This window comes from Watersipora subatra, chromosome 1 (assembly GCF_963576615.1).
Source record: "Watersipora subatra chromosome 1, tzWatSuba1.1, whole genome shotgun sequence".
Lineage (NCBI taxonomy): Eukaryota > Metazoa > Bryozoa > Gymnolaemata > Cheilostomatida > Watersiporidae > Watersipora > Watersipora subatra.
The window spans coordinates 77,838,454-77,853,996 of NC_088708.1; the positions used below are offsets into that span (position 1 = coordinate 77,838,454).

At 34.5% G+C, this 15,543-nt stretch overlaps 1 protein-coding gene across 1 annotated transcript in view; it reads left to right on the forward strand.

Annotated features, from left to right (window-relative positions):
• The window catches only part of LOC137410515 (WD repeat-containing protein 7-like), a 30,250-nt gene that overhangs the window by 1,965 nt on the left and 12,742 nt on the right, over positions 1-15,543 (forward strand). Inside the window, 7 exon segments of the mRNA XM_068095943.1 lie at positions 472-542; positions 1,003-1,119; positions 1,667-1,812; positions 5,139-5,244; positions 6,838-7,044; positions 10,074-10,236; positions 12,663-12,886. Of these exon segments, the coding sequence (XP_067952044.1) occupies positions 472-542; positions 1,003-1,119; positions 1,667-1,812; positions 5,139-5,244; positions 6,838-7,044; positions 10,074-10,236; positions 12,663-12,886 (1,034 nt within the window).

Genomic DNA, 15,543 nt, shown 5'->3' on the forward strand with positions numbered 1-15,543 from the left:
TAACTTTCGAGAGGAAGTTATAAAATCACACCAAGTGAACTTGTGCATACATATCATGGAGTGCACTGCTAACCAGAAGTTCTTCCTTCCAATAAATAGAAAGTAAAACGATTGTCTATAAAAATTAGCTGTTCTTGGAAGGCAACTGTTTAACACTTATTAACGAATGCTTTGCTTTCGTAAATAAGGAATTTGAATGGATAATTTTTAGATAATCAAGTTTAAGAAAGATTTTAATAAAATTATATAGCATCACAGCAATATTCAGTCAATATTTTGGAAAGATTGAGAATCTTTCTATCCATTTTCACAGTTTGATGCGGTTGCTAAACTTGGTATTCGGTTAAAGTTATACAAAATTATTATTCCAACACCAATCTGTAATGTTATCTGCTGCTGTTAATGCTATAAAAATTTATGCTGTCAGTTAATCTTTAATAAGAGGTTCAACTCATGTTCTCTTCATTGCAGAGGATGTGATCCTCGGTGTCACCAATTCAGGAACGATTAAGATGTGGAGTATTAATGTGCAGACAGTCAGTGTGAGTTGTCCTCTCTTCACTCTTGCTTTTATCTTATCGGCTTTTACATAGTTTCCCTTAGCTCTCTATGAGAGATATTTTTGTGAGACTACATTTATGACCCTATTTGTATGCCTGTCATACTGACTACTACTACTACATTGGTTAAGGCTCTGTTTTGCAGATTATGTTTTTATGTACTGTACATCATGACACGCTGAGGGCATCTGAGCTACATATCGTAGCCTTTGTTTTTTTCTAAACATTGTCTCCAGTTGCCAGCCTCCTTTTTCAGATGCTCCACATAACCATGTTTCTATAGCTCTTGTTGGGGGCTATACCGACTCAACCTCCTTTGTCAGTTGGGGGATAAAAATGCATTCCTATGTAACTCGTCCAAAAACTCACATTTATGTTAACTCAGAAATGAAGGTTGATTATTTTGAGAGTGTAAATGGTAGTTATTTATTTTATGTACCAGTCTTCACACGTCTATGAGGATGAGTCGAAACAAATTCGGTGTGTAGATGCCAAGACGGTCAAATGCTGTCCATATAATCAGCGTACAGTGCTCATTGTCTGTTCTAAGTATTGGCAGGTAAGTGAAGGTGTCTTGCCTGCGTTCTCTTTTTATCCTAAGAAACAATTATATTAATATATGAGTTACCTCCTCACTGTATTCCTCTTCAATCACATCCTCTTTCATGACAGACAGGCTCAAATGTTCAATTCATTGACATTTACTTGATCACTTCATCTCATAGGTCTCGGTGTCATCACATTTTTGGTTGAATCAATATTATTCGTATCATTAGTTCCCGGAGTGCTTCGATGAGACATTGATGTCATGACAAAAATCGGAGATATGTCTGACACTCTTTTCAAAATTCATCCAGTAACTTTTTTATAATTTGTGCAAATAGTGACAGATCTGTTAGGTATTTTGAGTGGGAAAAATTTTGGAGTGTGGAGGAAATGTTGGCAGATGTGTACAGATGACAGCAGTTAGTAGAAAAAGTAACAACTCTTGCATCCCTGTTGCTATTGTTCCTATTCATATCATACTAGGAATTTTTTAGCTTAGCGAAAAGATCAAAGTTTTTATCAATGCCTAAAACCCAATTAGTTGAACCTGCTGCCTGCAGATCTATGATGCCGGTGAGTTCTCTTTGCTATGTGCGGAAAATGCAAGCAAGAACAATCAGTGGAGGGGAGGAAACTTTATAGCCATAGACAAGGTGATTGTGTGGAACTGCACTGGCGAGGCTTTTGTCTACAAGCTACCTTCAAAGTAAGAGATTTGTATAACACATGGCTGCTATAGATATGCTATTGTGTCTTCACGGTTATATTGTACATCACATGACTGCTATAGATATGCTATTGTGTCCTCACGGTTATATTGTACATCACATGACTGCTATAGATGTGCTATTGTGTCCTCACGGTTATATTGTACATCACATGACTGCTATAGATATGCTATTGCGTCTTCACGGTTATATTGTACATCACATGGCTGCTATATATATGCCATTGTGTTTTCACAATTATATTGTACATCACATGGCTGCTATAGATATGCTATTGTGTCTTCACGGTTATATTGTACATCACATGACTGCTATAGATATGCTATTGTGTCCTCACGGTTATATTGTACATCACATGACTGCTATAGATGTGCTATTGTGTCCTCACGGTTATATTGTACATCACATGACTGCTATAGATATGCTATTGCGTCTTCACGGTTATATTGTACATCACATGGCTGCTATATATATGCCATTGTGTTTTCACAATTATATTGTACATCACATGGCTGCTATAGATATGCTATTGTGTCTTCACGGTTATATTGTACATCACATGGCTGCTATATATATGCCATTGTGTTTTCACAATTATATTGTACATCACATGGCTGCTATAGATATGCTATTGTGTCTTCACGGTTATATTGTACATCACATGGCTGCTATAGATATGCTATTGTGTCTTCACGGTTATATTGTACATCACATGACTGCTATAGATGTGCTATTGTGTCCTCACGGTTATATTGTACATCACATGACTGCTATAGATATGCTATTGCGTCTTCACGGTTATATTGTACATCACATGGCTGCTATATATATGCCATTGTGTTTTCACAATTATATTGTACATCACATGGCTGCTATAGATATGCTATTGTGTCTTCACGGTTATATTGTACATCACATGGCTGCTATATATATGCCATTGTGTTTTCACAATTATATTGTTCATCACATGGCTGCTATAGATATGCTATTGTGTCTTCACGGTTATATTGTACATCACATGGCTGCTATAGATATGCTATTGTGTCTTCACGGTTATATTGTACATCACATGACTGCTATAGATATGCTATTGTGTCTTCACGGTTATATTGTACATCACATGACTGCTCTTGCTGTTGTCTTCATGCCATTGTGCAAGAATGTTTTATGTATATATCAAGTTAATATTGTTACAGAGAATGAGTGTCTGTGTATATATCAAGTAAATATTATTACAGAGAAGGAGTGTTTTATGTATATGGGTCGCGATCTCAGAAATCATGGTTAAGTCGCAAATCACGAAGTTGAGTTATCCTACATTGAATCTGTACTAACTGAATTTATAATATTGGTAACGATTTTTGTAACATGTGCATCTGGAACAATCAAAGAGTGATCTTTCTGGATCTGAAGTCAGTTTAGCCAATAGAAGTCTCCAACTCTCTTAAAACCATAGCCATGCTAAACAGGAAGTACTGAAAATGGCGTCCGACAAAAGTAATCGTTTCTTTTTTGCCGATTTTCAAGATAACTCTGACATTTTGGACACTTATAATGTGTACTTTGGTATTCCAACGCATGTCGGAAGCACTGAAAGTAAAAGGAATGACGATGGTATTTTCATAACAATTCTTATAAGATTATTACAATATTTAATTATAAGAATAATTATTGGATTTTATAAGATTTAATTATAAGAATAATTATTCGAATTTACAAGATTGAAGTATATAGTGTCAAATGGTGTGCAATATATTACTGTTATTATTTTTTTAAAGATTTTGTTAGTGATACTGCGGCTGTGCCCAAAATCGCGATATTGCCAAGCCGTTTTTAATATCTGCAAAATTAAGTAATACATTTTCTTATAGATATACAGCTATACAGCTATTTCTATGACAGTTAGCTAAAATCTGTTTAAAATTTTAAATTCAGAATATCTTTTTGGGTATAAATACAGATATCTAGATGAATATCACAACTTCTTTATATTGGTTGCTATGACGTTTTGAAATGTAAACAAAATTGTGCATTGGTTTTCTCAAACTTTAACACCAGTTTTCTCAGAACTATGTTTTCGCACTAATGGTGAACATGCTTTCAGTTTATGGACAATAAAATCTGCTGTAATTAAGCTGGAATCAAATTTTCTTTTGAAAAATAACTGAGAATTTTTTCCTTACGCCAGTGTAGATAACTCAAAATCTCACACCCCCGACTTAACGATGGTTTGCTGAGATCATGACCCATATATCAAGTAAATATTGTTATAGAGAAGGGGTGTTTTATGTATATATCAAGTTAATATTGTTACAGAGAAGGAGTGTTTTATGTATATATCAAGTTAATATTGTTACAGAGAAGGAGTGTTTTATGTATTGTTCAGTTAGAATTTTATAAGTCTCTAAATCCTTGACAGGACAGGAAATTGCAACTATCATAAAAACATCAGACGTAATAATTTAAAGTAAAATAAAAACTCGTAAATTTATCATTTTCTCTGCGTAAAATGTAGGGCCTTAAGGATTAATGTATGAGTCTTTTATTTGTAATATAATTTAGTAATACAGACCTAGCAGTGTGATCATTAGAGCTAAATGTGGAGGTCTGCGTGTATGGATTTAAGGCTAAGCTATTATCCTGGTAATGCAGCCTATCATGTTGACATTGTGTCAAAAATTGTCATATTGATGTTTCCTTTTTAGAAAACTATTGAAATGCAACATATTGTGTTAGTAAATAGCTTACTGAACGCAAGATATACACAACCTTTGCCCACTTTCTTCTAAATTGTTTCTTTACATTCTCAGTTAATTGTTCTGTATTATTTATATTTGTACCTTAGCAGTGAGTTTATTTTATTGCTGCATCAACTGACAGCGTGTAGCTATCACTGCAAATGATCTCTTCGTTAGAAACTCAGCCTTTGACCATTATGGCCTCAAATCAGTAGCGAGTCTAGATGCATGACTCGAAGGTCTTTTCATGTGACATCTAGAGGTGACGAGTGCAACTATCTAGTCCATAGTCATCATATGCTGGGATATTCCTCACTACTAATATATTATTCAGCAACTCTGACTATAGGGCAGTCAGACCTCATAAATTATGAAGTATGAAGGTCAACTGCGCTGGTCAAGTTAATGTGTAGGCTGCTTACATATCTCTTTCTACCCATATAACTTACTAATCATATCCCAGCTTGATTATTTCCTAATGTAGTATTCCTTTTTGCAAAATTTCACACAATTGAATGTATGGTCGCCATTATATGTATTCCAACCATTAAGAATCTTTATTTCAGCTCCAACCCGGAGCATGGAGATTATCATCATATGGTTGGAGCTAAGGCTATAAAACATACTTGCCCAGAACTTATCACAACACTGACAACTACTGAGCCGGCTAAGGTGGGGTCTAAAGGCTAAGTCTGCAGTCATGTGTACAGATAGCAAGAGCATCTCAGGGTCATCTTTACCGGCTTCTTTTACCATCTTGTTAGATCTCTGGCCCTATACGTCATACCTTGTTTCTTAATACCATAGATATATAAACCATAGATATATAAATCATAGATATATAAACCATAGATATATAAACCATAGATATATAAACCATAGATATATAAACCATAGATATATAAACCATAGATATATAAACCATAGATATATAAACCATAGATATATAAACCATAGATATATAAACCATAGATATATAAACCATAGATATATAAACCATAGATATATAAACCATAGATATATAAACCATAGATATATAAACCATAGATATATAAACCATAGATATATAAACCATAGATATATAAACCATAGATATATAAACCATAGATATATAAACCATAGATATATAAACCATAGATATATAAACCATAGATATATAAACCATAGATATATAAACCATAGATATATAAACCATAGATATATAAACCATAGATATATAAACCATAGATATCTAATTGAGCTCTATCACTAGCTTATTATTTTAAGCGTTGACTTTGTCTACCTCTTTATATTGCCTTTAATCATTATATTTCTGCTACAAGTTCTCACACAGCCATCTAATGTTGCTTTATCTATAAAAAAAACCTGACAAGTGCTATATATTTTATATGCATGTATGAAAGAAGATAAGACATGCTATATGAACTTAATACCGAGTTGTTGCTACAATATCCAGGACTCCCTCGGCACTCTGTATATAGTCCCATCTGACAACTCCTTACAATCGTATTTGTTCCAACTTCCTTATATGGCAGTTAGAATTTGATTGGCAGGACAAGCTTATTACTAACCTTCCAAGAGGTTCAAGCATAGATATAGTAAACCCAAGTATATATATAGATATAAGTTTAAGTATATATATAGATATAGTATAGGGTTTACTATATCTATGGGTTCAAGTGAGATGTAATAATGCCAGCCAATCAGGATAATGGTTGGCTGGCATAGGAGTTGTTTAATTTCTCACCTCCAATTCCTCTTATAATCTACATGTAGTTGATGCTGTTGCGTGCATTTAGTAGGTTAGCAACTGTGATACAAGGTTACTATTATAGCATATTCTTCCAATATATTACTTCCATAAAACAGTTTTGTTAGCGGTCAATGTCATCTCACTGAGTACTGGAGATAGTTTGATGAGCATTTTATGGCAGTTCTACTACCGATACAAGAGTTCATTTCTTTATTCCTTTGTTAGTTCTTATGGACTAGAGAGAATGTCACAACTAAAAACAAAAACACTCAATGGAGTAACACTGTCTGAACTAGGATACTTACTAAAAAATTAAAAGTTATCCTCGGTCTATCGCAAAATTCTTTTTATTCAGCTTCACTTTTCAGAAAAAACTGAAACCTACAGTAATTTTTAGTGGACAGAAGAAGCCATGTATTTCTCTTTCATTACCTTACCCGGTTAATAATATATTCCTTCTGACGGCGAGAATGATGATGTCATGAGCCAGAGACTATTTCCTATTCTTATAGATACTACCAACATGTAGCATCTTCTTGTGTGAGCCATTGTTGAAAGGAGTTGGTTACCTGCTACTGAGGGCTGACAGCGACTCTACCCTTCACTACTGGCCTCTTGGCAGCGACATTCAAGATGCTTCTAGCTGCTATTCTACGCACAGTATGTCTCTATCTCGACTCTGGGCCCAGACATCACCTCTCGGACTGCTTGATCAAGTGGTATGCACTCAGGCTATGTTTTCCTGCTAGGCTATTCTGTTGTGAATACTCGAAAGCTTCACTCAGAATTTTTTGGTTACTCGCTGCCTAGAATTTACTTTGCTCAGAATTTGTTTGCCACGCTTGCCCAAGTTCTCCTAATAGTGAAGCCCGCTGGAGAAGTGTTGCGCGCCATCTTTGGTGAATTCACTGGCAAGGACACTCGCTTCGCATGCTAGCATATCCACATGTATTAGAAGTGTTGGTATTTACACTTGTTGCTTTGTTGTGATTGGTTGGCTGATTGTCAGAGAGCATGTTTTAGAACGGAATCCAAAATTCATGTAAAAAAGTAGTTGAACCTATAATAAAATAAATAAATAGTAGAGACTCAGTCACCCTAAAATAATATAATGCCATTCAGAATAGCGAGTATTAAAAAGATAAAATAGTAAAAATATGCAATTGGTATAATAAACATCATAAAAAAATTATTTGCATAAAAGTCGAGAACAAATATTATGCTTATTTAGAGAATTCCCGGCGTTGCGCGGGTAATGAAAAAGCTGTTGCACAGTAGAGTTATTTTTAGTCAACATTGACAACATTTACTATTTCAGCTTTTAAATGAAGGCGCTTTGTTTATTTCTGTGTACTGTGTTACAGATCTGTGCTGATTGCAATAATCTTGTTGGCCATGTGAGTTTAAGTATTTTTCTTCACGTATGGGCACGCATTTTTCTTCTAGCGTGGTTCCATGCATAACACTAGCTGCAGTGTTTTCTGTGAAGCCATGAAAGGCTGGCATGTGTAATAAGAATTTGCTCAGTTTATTCTATAGTATAGCTATTTGGATAGCGTAGTGTATTGAATAAATACCCGTCTGCAGAACTGGAGGTTGGGAATTCACATCGTGTGAGCAGCAGATTTTTCATTCCTAAAACTTAATCGCTTTAACTGAAAGAGCGGACAGACAAACAAACGTTGAGATTTTATATATCGATTTGATCCCTCCAGTGCGCTATGTAGAGCGATTGTTTGACCTTTAACCATTCATAGGAACCTTCACCTCTTAAGGTTCTTATATTATTATATAACAGCACTTATTTATAATAGCGCTATAATTACCATAAATCTCTTGAAGTTCAGCCTGAAGACTGTATGATAGAAAGTAATTTTAACAATAACAAAAACCTATTCGCTCAAAAATAATATAATCCTATTCAGATAAATAATTGTTTTAAAAGTAACATTATTTGAACAAATGCTTAAAGTGTACTATACTATTTATGTTACAAGTGTCATAACAATTCAATTTTATAAATTTCAAGGTCGAAGTATTATGCTCGTATTTGTTGTCCTAGGTGCGCTTGGCCAAGAGTTCCTTACAAGGCTGACACCAGTACTGGCATTGCGCATTGCTTCAAGTCATATCTCCAACGTGCTTTAGCCTTTAGAACATGAGTTACTCATGACTATCATTTATTGTACAGGTGTTTGAATTTTAGAGTCACTGACAACAGGGAGCAGGTTAGCTCATGAATGTCCTAACTTTAATACAAATGACTAGCTGTTAGCAAGCATAAGGCCTGCTTGACACTAGGCTCAGTTTTTTGACATGCTACCCTAGACAAAGTCTAGCACTTAAGGTTTGATAGAATCTATCGGTTCACACCATTCTAGTCCAAATAGTGTAGAGTATTTTGGACTATGGTCTTTATGGGTAATATGCGTATATGCGTATATGCGTATATGGGTAGATTGACTTGCAACAAAATTCACATTACAGTTATTTTGTATCAAAAGATTCACCATGTCTTACTCTGCGGTGTTGCAGGTGCAAAATATTTGGAAATGTGATTACAAGCTCTTAAAAGCTCAAAAACCGCCAATCGCCGATATCACGAAGCTGCTGTAGATTGAAATCGGTTGTAACTGATTTCGGTGCACCATCAGAGTGTTGAACTGTAACACTCTGATGGTTTGCCTGCAAGCCCCATATCACTGTAACACTCTGATGGTGCACCTGCTAGCCTCGTGTTACTGGGTGTGCCATTTGAAAAAAGTTGTTGAGGAACAGTTGTGGCCAACTGTGTATGAATCATCCAATATTGAAAAAACAATGGTATGTGCCATTGCTCTTTAGGTCAGAAGGCAGTTTTGTAACTGCTCAAATACCCGTTTTCAGTTCCTAATTGCAATTGACAGACCAGATTTCTGCTGCGGTGTATCAACAAACAAGCTGTATGTATAAACAAGCTGCGGTGTATCAACAAACGAGCTGTATGTATAAACAACCTGCGGTATATCAACTCACATTTCCTAATCCTAACAGTAAAAATACCTCTATGTGCTAGCATTTGTACAACTCCCTTAAAATTTGTAGTAGTTGGGGCCATATACTATTTTTTAATTAGTTACTTGCCTAGTATTCTGCTCGTTGCACACTTTCTTCCACCTATCAAACACTCTTTCGAACAACAATACCAGTGCGTAGCAAGTGACGAATAATTATTGCATTATTATTATCACAATTATTATAATTGTGACGAATATTATTATTAATATTGCACTTTTGGAGTTGACCGCACGTGGCCTCAAACTTTGAATGAGTCATACTCTCTCAATTTCATTTTATCCTGTTCAGTATGCCAGTGTATCAGCTAAGTGTCTGGCAGTGCTGACACTTTGATTATTGTATGAATGTGATTTAGAAGTTTCTAGCTCATGCGTGATTTAGGCATTTTATTCGTTAGGAGTTGTCATCACTTGAATCAGACTTCAACTGTTATATTTTGCTAATGCTGTTTTCTCTTAAACCAGCAACTCGTTGCTTTCTTTGTTTAGATAACCTGTCATAAGTAGGCGGGTTTGGATATTTTTTTTCTGTAGCAGCAACTGCTTGTGTATGAATAGTCCCCACAGGTGTATATATCCGTTGTCAGTGCTGTATAGTTTCCACGGAGTCCTTTAGCCAAATAATGATTTTTGGAGCATTTTGTATAAGCATGCATTTCTTGCAAGGCTCCATAATTCGCTTCTATACGTAGCAATCTAGTATTGCGGCTGAGGATGGAGGTAGGATCACGTGCTCGCTGTACATTGAGACGTCTGGCAGACTGATATGTGGACAGAGTAGTGGAGTTATCGTCATCGTACCAGTTTTACTCACAATTAAAGCCTTGCTACTCTCTTCCAACAAAGGAAAGAAAGGTTAGGCATTTGAGTGAAATTAAGTACATGTAATTGGAATTGACAAAGAACTATTGAATTGCTTAATGTTTGCTTATTAAATATTTGCTGAAGTCTCAATGAAGTTGCTTAATGGCAGATAAAAACAAGGCATGAAAATAGTCATGTAAATTGCTTGGGAAAAATAATATGAGAGCTGATATGAGAGATGGTATGAGAGATGGTATGAGAAATGATATGAGAGATGATATGAGAGATGGTATGAGAGCTGTTATGAGAGATGATATGGGAGCTGATATGAGAGATGATATGAGAGATGATATGAGAGCTGATATGAGAGATGGTATGAGAGATGGTATGAAAAATGATATGAGAGATGATATGAGAGATGGTATGAAAGCTGTTATGAGAGATGATATGGGAGCTGATATGAGAGATGATATGAGAGATGATATGAGAGATGGTATGAGAGATGGTATGAGAGATGATATGAGAGCTGATACGAGAGAGGATATGAAAGCTGATATGAGAGATGATCCGAGAACTTACATCAGAACTTCTATAGAAGAATTAGAGGACTTGAACAGGCTTTTTTCGTCTGCTTCTTGTTGCGCATGTGCCAATTGTCTTGGATTATAATGTCCAGGTAACATTGGTTTTCTAACTAGTTTCTTCATGTACGTCTCTAATTAACAACGATACAATGCTGTCCACTGAGGAGCGTGAACAGCTGTGGTTGTTCACGCTTGATGGCATGTAAATCTTTGCCAGCCCTACATGCAACATTCTTTGCGTAAGCACATTTCTAGGAATGTTATGTTGTCACTATGTGTTGATATGATAAAGTGACTTAGAGGATAATGAGCTTGCTTGCAGGTCTGACAAGCGTCATGCGCGAAATATTGTCAAGGAAAGCATTTATAATCACTCTCTAACACAGCTAATGGATATATGATCATTATAGATTAACTAATGAATATATGATAATTATAGATTAACTAATGAATATATAATAATTATAGATTAACTAATGAATATATGATAATTATAGATTAACTAATGGATATATGATAATTATAGATTAACTAATAGATATATGATAATTATAGATTAACTAATGGATATATGATAATTATAGATTAACTAATGAATATATGATAATTATAGATTAACTAATGAATATATGATAATCATAGATTAACTAATGGATATATGATAATTATAGATTAACTAATGAATATATAGTAGTTATAGATTAACTAATAAATATATAATAATTATAGATTAACTAATAAATATATGATAATTATAGATTAACTAATAGATATATGATAATTATAGATTAACTAATGAATATATGATAATTATAGATTAACTAATAGATATATGATAATTATAGATTAACTAATGAATATATGATCATTATAGATTAACTAATGGATTTATGATAATTATAGATTAACTAATAGATATATGATAATTATAGATTAACTAATGGATATATGATAATTATAGATTAACTAATGGATATATGATAATTATAGATTAACTAATGGATATATGATAATTATAGATTAACTAATTGATATATGATAATTATAGATTAACTAATGGATATATGATAATTATAGATTAACTAATGGATATATGATAATTATAGATTAACTAATAAATATATGATAATTATAGATTAACTAATGAATATATGATCATTATAGATTAACTAATGGATTTATGATAATTATAGATTAACTAATAGATATATGATAATTATAGATTAACCAATGGATATATGATAATTATAGATTAACTAATGGATATATGATAATTATAGATTAACTAATGGATATATGATAATTATAGATAAACTAATAGATATATGATAATTATAGATTAACTAATAGATATATGATAATTATAGATTAACTAATAGATACATGATAATTATAGATTAACTAATAGATATATGATAATTATAGATTAACTAATGGATATATGATAATTATAGATTAATGTATTGATAACATTAGCCCTTGATGAGTAAATAAACTTTTCCTCCTCCAGTTATAAATTATTAGACATTCAATGAACCACCACAGTGTGACTTAATCAGGACCGCTTGTCTGGTTATTTTAATAAACGAACTTGCTTTTCTCTTTACTAGCCACTGCAAAACACTTGACTTCACATCTCTCCTATGTAGCAATGGCTAGGATTCCTCTAATATCTAATAACTAGTAATACTTACTAATATACTAATAAATCTAGTCTAATATTGTTCAACTCTTCAAGCAGTTCCAAACCATATTCTCATTTTAGACTTTTAGATGCATAAAATAACATAGACATCAAGTTATGCATAAACTAACATATTTAGTTCAGCATTGGTGTCTGTATACTTAGTCTACACAAGTGTATACACATTCGCTACGTCACTCTTTTTGCAGCTCGACTTCCAGTCTATCGTCTGCTGAAAAAGCACAAGGCTCGAGTTAACTGTCTCCTCTATCCACACACCATGCACTCACGCTACAATCCTAACCACTTGCTCTCTGGCAGCGCTGACTTTTCCATCTGTCTGTGGGACCTTTCCAGTGGTCAGCTTCTACACACCTACTCGGTGCATGCCGGTGAGGTGACGAGTTTTTACATCCCACCTTCCAACTGTAATGTGAGTATCTCACAGTATTTCTCAGTATCCTGTTTATCTAGGCCTCAATCGCGTTTTATTCTTGTGCTGATATAATTTTTATTGCAGTCGACCATAAAAATTAATTATAAAAAAGTAATTATGAAAAATTGCAGATGGATTTGATGCCCAAATGTTAAGCATTTACTGAAAGTGCTATTATACCTGAACTGAGCGATTATCATATTAAATATGGATTACAAATACTGCTTATTGTTTTCCATTGAGATATTCATATCTCATTTCAATAGAGCTTAATTCAATATTCAATAGAGCCTTCATAGAGATATATGTACACTCACTGTCCATGAGGGATCTAGTTAGTGACAATGATTTTGTGTAACATCATGTAATCCAATCATTGAAAATCTCTAGAAATAATTTCACTATTTGTAGGATATGCTAACCATCTGTTTGTCTTATAGAAAGCATGTTCAATGAATGCTAAGGCTATTGCTATTGTATTCTGATTGAGTTTGTGTTTGTATTTATGTTTCTGATTTCTGCATCGGTTGTTGAAAGTGACCCGCAGAGGACAACTCCAAATTTATGTGTACTCGTAGGTTTCAAAAATTGCTCAACATGTTCCCCCAGTCAGCAATAAATGTTTTTCACGCATGCCATAGAGAGTAGACATAGAAAACCCAAAGGCATGCTTAGCGAGCAGAGACATGGTACTGTCATCTTGCTTGTGGACTACTGTGCCTGTATAAGAGGACCTTTAATAAATGTAATTACTCCGAGTCGAAAATATGTCTCTATTTAATAAATGCCTCAAATTGCTAGCGTTATTTTAGAGCTATCAGGAATGAAAAAAGAATATTATTTTTAAATTATTTAGAATTAGTTTTCTGTAAAAAGTTGATATCACTCAAAATATTTCAAATCCAAATTACGTAAATATCTTCTACCAATTGTGCTTTGTTTCCTTAATGCATCATAATAAAAAGATTTGCTAGTCATGTTGCCTTGTGGTGCATACAAATTACAAAACAGGAGACGGTAGTTCATTCTTTTAACTTAACTGAGTGATGGTTGCAGAACTTCTCAAACTGTCGTGTTTGGTTTTATTATAGATCTCAGGCTAGATAAAAATAACCATTCATTACAGTTAAAGTTTTTTCCAAAGTAGGTGTTAGGGGCTGCGGACGACTGTCTCGGAGTTCTTATTTAGTTTGAATCAGAGGCTGGTAACAATTTTGAAGATGAGTTCTGTGATGTAGAAGTTCATGCAACTGCTGATGCAGTGTCATTGGATTGGAATAAAGTTTCTATCAAGAACTGAGTGAGAACCTCAGCAATTTTGTTGAGAGGGCTAAGGTTGTAGAATTCAGGGGTATCACTACAGTATTTGTAGGTGTCATTGCAAAAAGAGAATGATATGTAATTATAAAAAGTTGAACAGCTTTCTCCAGATATGCTCACCAACTCCAAGCTTCCAGAATTTATACTGTGTGCAAAGTAAAAGATGTGGCCATAATTCCATACTTTTAGATTTCCCATGCTTAAGAGGCATGTGTGTAGTGTACGTAACTTAGGAAGTATGTGTATAGTGTACGTAACTTAGGAGGTATGTGTATAGTGTACATAACTTAGGAGGTATGTGTATAGTGTACATAACTTAGGAGGTATGTGTATAGTGAATGTAACTTAGGAGGTATGTGTATAGTGTACATAACTTAGGAGGTATGTGTATAGTGAACGTAACTTAGGAGGTATGTGTAGGGTGTACATAACTTAGAAGGTGTGTGTATAGTGTACGTAACTGTGATCCAAATACTATACGCTGACCCCATTTACATAACTCATACTTTTAGGCAATACAAAAGCACCATTAGCAAAAACAAGATACAGTAGTACTTTCTTAAACATGAGTTGCTACATCAGTTTTTTATCAAACGCAACCGGACATACGTGTAATAGTTCTCTATCAAACACCCGCATGATGCAGTACAGTGTTCAACGTTTTGTAAAACTTATGGTGGCTATGATTGACAGTGCTAGCATTGACAGAGCTAGAATTAACAGTGCTAGGATTGACAGAACTAGAAATGACAGAGCTAGAATTGACAGTGCTAGGATTGACAGTGCTAGCATTGACAGAACTAGGATTGACAGAGCTAGGATTGACAGTGCTAGGATTGACAGTGCTAGGATTGACAGAGCTAGGATTGACAGTGCTAGGATTGACAGTGCTAGCATTGACAGAACTAGGATTGACAGAGCTAGGATTGACAGAGCTAGGATTGACAGTGCTGGAATTTACAGTGCTAGGATTGACAGAGCTAGGATTGACAGTGCTAGGATTGACAGTGCTAGGATTGACAGAGCTAGGATTGACAGTGCTAGGATTGACAGTGCTAGGATTGACAGTGCTAGGATTGACAGTGCTAGGATTGACAGAGCTAGGATTTACAGTGCTAGGATTGACAGAGCTAGGATTGACAGTGCTAGGATTGACAGTGCTAGGATTGACAGTGCTAGGATTGACAGTGCTAGGATTGACAGTGCTAGGATTGACAGTGCTAGGATTGACAGTGCTAGGATTGACAGAGCTAGGATTGACAGTGCTAGGATTGACAGAGCTAGTATTGACAGTGCTAGGATTGACAGAGCTAAGATTGACAGTGCTAGGATTG